At 38.1% G+C, this 3,229-nt stretch overlaps 1 protein-coding gene across 1 annotated transcript in view; it reads right to left on the reverse strand.

The window, feature by feature from the left end:
* LOC107090611 (endonuclease domain-containing 1 protein-like) overlaps positions 1-1,705 on the reverse strand; it is a 3,147-nt gene extending 1,442 nt beyond the window's left edge. Inside the window, exon 1 of the mRNA XM_015384104.1 lies at positions 1,406-1,705. Within this exon, the coding sequence (XP_015239590.1) occupies positions 1,406-1,705 (300 nt within the window). The remainder of the gene's footprint in view (positions 1-1,405) is intronic.
* Positions 1,706-3,229: the final 1,524 nt, after the last annotated feature.

The raw sequence follows: 3,229 nt of genomic DNA on the forward strand, positions 1-3,229 counted from the left end.
AGAATTATATTCCCAAAAGGGTAGCCTTACTTCAAACTACCATTACTGGATAAAGTAAAACCTATATGGAAGGGAAACTACAGTCAGGAAGTTTATTCTATTCCAGGTTCCAGTTACAAAACAATGTGAGCCTGTTGGCACATTAATGTGGCTATATTGTAAAAACGTTTGGGGTCTGATCTTAAGGTCTTGAGCAGATCTTCAAAGAAGGCAGAAAGTGAATTGGGTTTGCAATGAGTTCCTTCATCAATATGCAGATCATATTCTTGTGACCAAACTGCACGTATTTATGGTTGGAAGATAGGCAAATGTAAATTTAAACTTTTATTTTCCCTAGTTCTGAAACTGAACTGCAGCAGCAGTTTTTGCATATTTTTTACCACTTTTGATAATCAGGTTCAAACTGACATGCAGAAATTACTGCAGTCCTTCTGGCCATAAAGGAGGCATTGGTACAATGCCACAGATGTGCGATTGCAAACGTTTGTTATTTGGTTGGTTTTTTGCTTTTGACTGTAGCACTTCTGTGAGGAGCCCTGTAAATATGATTTAATATTACCATTACCTCCAACTGAATGGCTTTAGACCTCACCTTTCATATACAGACACTCTCAAACTCCCAGTAGAACACACAATCTGCTCACTTTAATCAGCAGAACATCAACAGTTTGCATGTCTTAACATTTTTGCAGGAATCGGTAATTCTCCCATAATACACCCATTTATTGCACATACAAAAAAAAATTGCATGTGCAATTTAGCAACCCCTATGTGAAATCATTGTAGACCAAGCCCTTACTTGTCAGTATGAATGAAAAAAAAAAACACTATATAAATTAAGTTCAATTATTAACCACCTCTGTGTAGAAATTGTCTTTACATTACATTAAGACATAGTATAAGGAATGCTTTGATTTTGAAGCATTTCTATACCTCTGGTTAAGACTTTTTAAGAAGTCTCTGTATTGGAATATGAGAAAAAACTGCTGCATCTCCCAACATTTAACTTTTCTAAATTATACTGATTCCCTTCGATTTAAGATGAGTTACATACTTCCGAAATTGTTGCCTGGAGCCTTTGTTTTAAATGCAAGAGCCATCTCATTAATTGACCTCAAAGAAGTCTTTTATCGGTGTTGTATAACTACTAACATAACTATATAACTACTCAGACAAAGAGCGATTCGAAACCCTTCATGACGACAAAACATCAAGGTAAGTTGGCTCCATACAGCATGAGCAGCTGAATGTGAAGCAGTCAGGATTGAGATCAGCTGCTCCAAGAGAGTTTGTGGCTTAAGTGGATGAATTCATAATTATCTTCATCAAACAGAAATATCTTCTCAGGACTGACATCCTATAGAGGTATATGTGTCTTAATCATGGTGGTACTAATATTACTTACCTGTGGTTCATACATCCAGTTGACTCTAGGCCGAGGTCCATCCGCTTTACTCAGAATGTAGGCGGAGAACAGAGGAGTCTTATACCATTTGTGATAGAGGGTGGCAAAGCGATATATGTTATTGTATTCTTGGCATATGGGCTGGTAATTTGCTCCAATGATACCTCTTGGTGGAATATTCTTGTAAAAGTAGTAAAGACATTCAGAGAAGTCCTTGCTGATCTTACCCACTGCCAGACCACCAAACCAGGGCAGGAGAAGAAGCAAAACTGCTGAGCAGGAGAGCAGGGAGCCCTTCATGATCTGAGACATCTGCAGGAAAAACTGGTCAGAATCTTTGCTGATTTTGCCTCTGTCACAGGCTTTATATATACCACAATGTTTTAAACAACACCCATTTTCCAAAGAAATGCTTAACTGAGCAGCTGAAACACTTCTTGTTGGGTTTCAAAAATGTGTGGCTGTATCAGCAGAAACTGATGTTTATCTAATAGCTGCAAAGTATTTCCCAGGTAGAGTTCATAAGCATACACTTTTGGACAAACATCACACACTAGCTGTCTGGAGTTTCAAGTTAAGTAAATATTTGTCTGTCCAAACAGTTTTCTGGATGATTTAAACAATTTCAAGAATTTTCTTAATTCATCAAGTAATACCCGATTTCTTTATTGTATCTTTTTCAGCTGCTGTGAACTCATCGTTTTAGTTTAAACACACTTAAAATAGCCATCTCTTCATTAGATCTATGCTGCATGGGCTTAAGATTGGAAATATTTTATTTTTTTTATATATAATTAGTTGTTCCAAAGACAACAGAGCCTCAGGCCCATAAAATATATTAATTTTGAACACTGGTGAAAAAAGAGTTTGCTTTGCTGTGCAAACTCTAGTCAAAGAGCAATTCCAAGGGAGAGTATCTGGCTCGCTGATCTGCAACCTCTTGCCTGACTGAATTGCTGGGTCAGCTTGGCTTGAGTTTTCGTTTGTCATATTCAGTTTCAGTGATCTGGCCCACATGCAGAAACAACAGAGAGACAAAAATTATTTAAACAGTTTATTAGGACCAAAAGACAGTTTCTCCCAAAACAGGGGTGTGGGGAAGCCAGGGGAAGGTTCACATAAGAGTGTCAGACATTCGACCTGTTTTGTTTCAGGGGAGACGTCCAGAATTCTTCTGGTCTTACAGTTGTTGCCAAGCCCACCTGCAAGGATATTTAGGGATATAATGGAGCTAGGGATCTAGGGAGAGAATCATGCAGTAGTGGTTATCAGAGATTAGTGTTGTAGAGTGTAGGTTTGACAAGAGATGTTCCAGGAAAGGGGGTAGTGAGCAACAAAAGTGAGGGACAGATTTCCTGAAAGGGAACACAGGCACAGGTAAGCAGGTGTGCTAAATTCAACAGAAGCAAGGATATGAATGCTAAAGTTTTGTCACATGTGTCATGGTTGGTTTGAAATGTCTGGTTGGTATAAAATTAAAGTGTGCATTACAGTCACCAACGTGTATCCAGTGAGGTTCACAATGATATACTTTCTCAAATATAAACAATAGCCCTGTGTCAGGGACTGAAGAATAAGGCGAAGGACAAAGGTATACAAAGAATGGTCTCCATTTATTTTTCAAAAAATAATATAAACAAAAATCCTGCCGAACACATAATAATAAAGAATTATGGGCACAAAAGAAAATATTCATCAAGGCAACTCCTTACAAGGATAACAAACAAGAACTGGCTTCTCACAATGAATACTGGGGAATTTATACACTGTTGGGAGCTGGAGAAAATCCCATCTTTCTCCAGCAGAGTCCGCCGTGGATCCTCT

Source organism: Cyprinodon variegatus, unplaced genomic scaffold (assembly GCF_000732505.1).
Source record: "Cyprinodon variegatus isolate N-32 unplaced genomic scaffold, C_variegatus-1.0 Scaffold303, whole genome shotgun sequence".
Classification (NCBI taxonomy): Eukaryota; Metazoa; Chordata; class Actinopteri; order Cyprinodontiformes; family Cyprinodontidae; genus Cyprinodon; species Cyprinodon variegatus.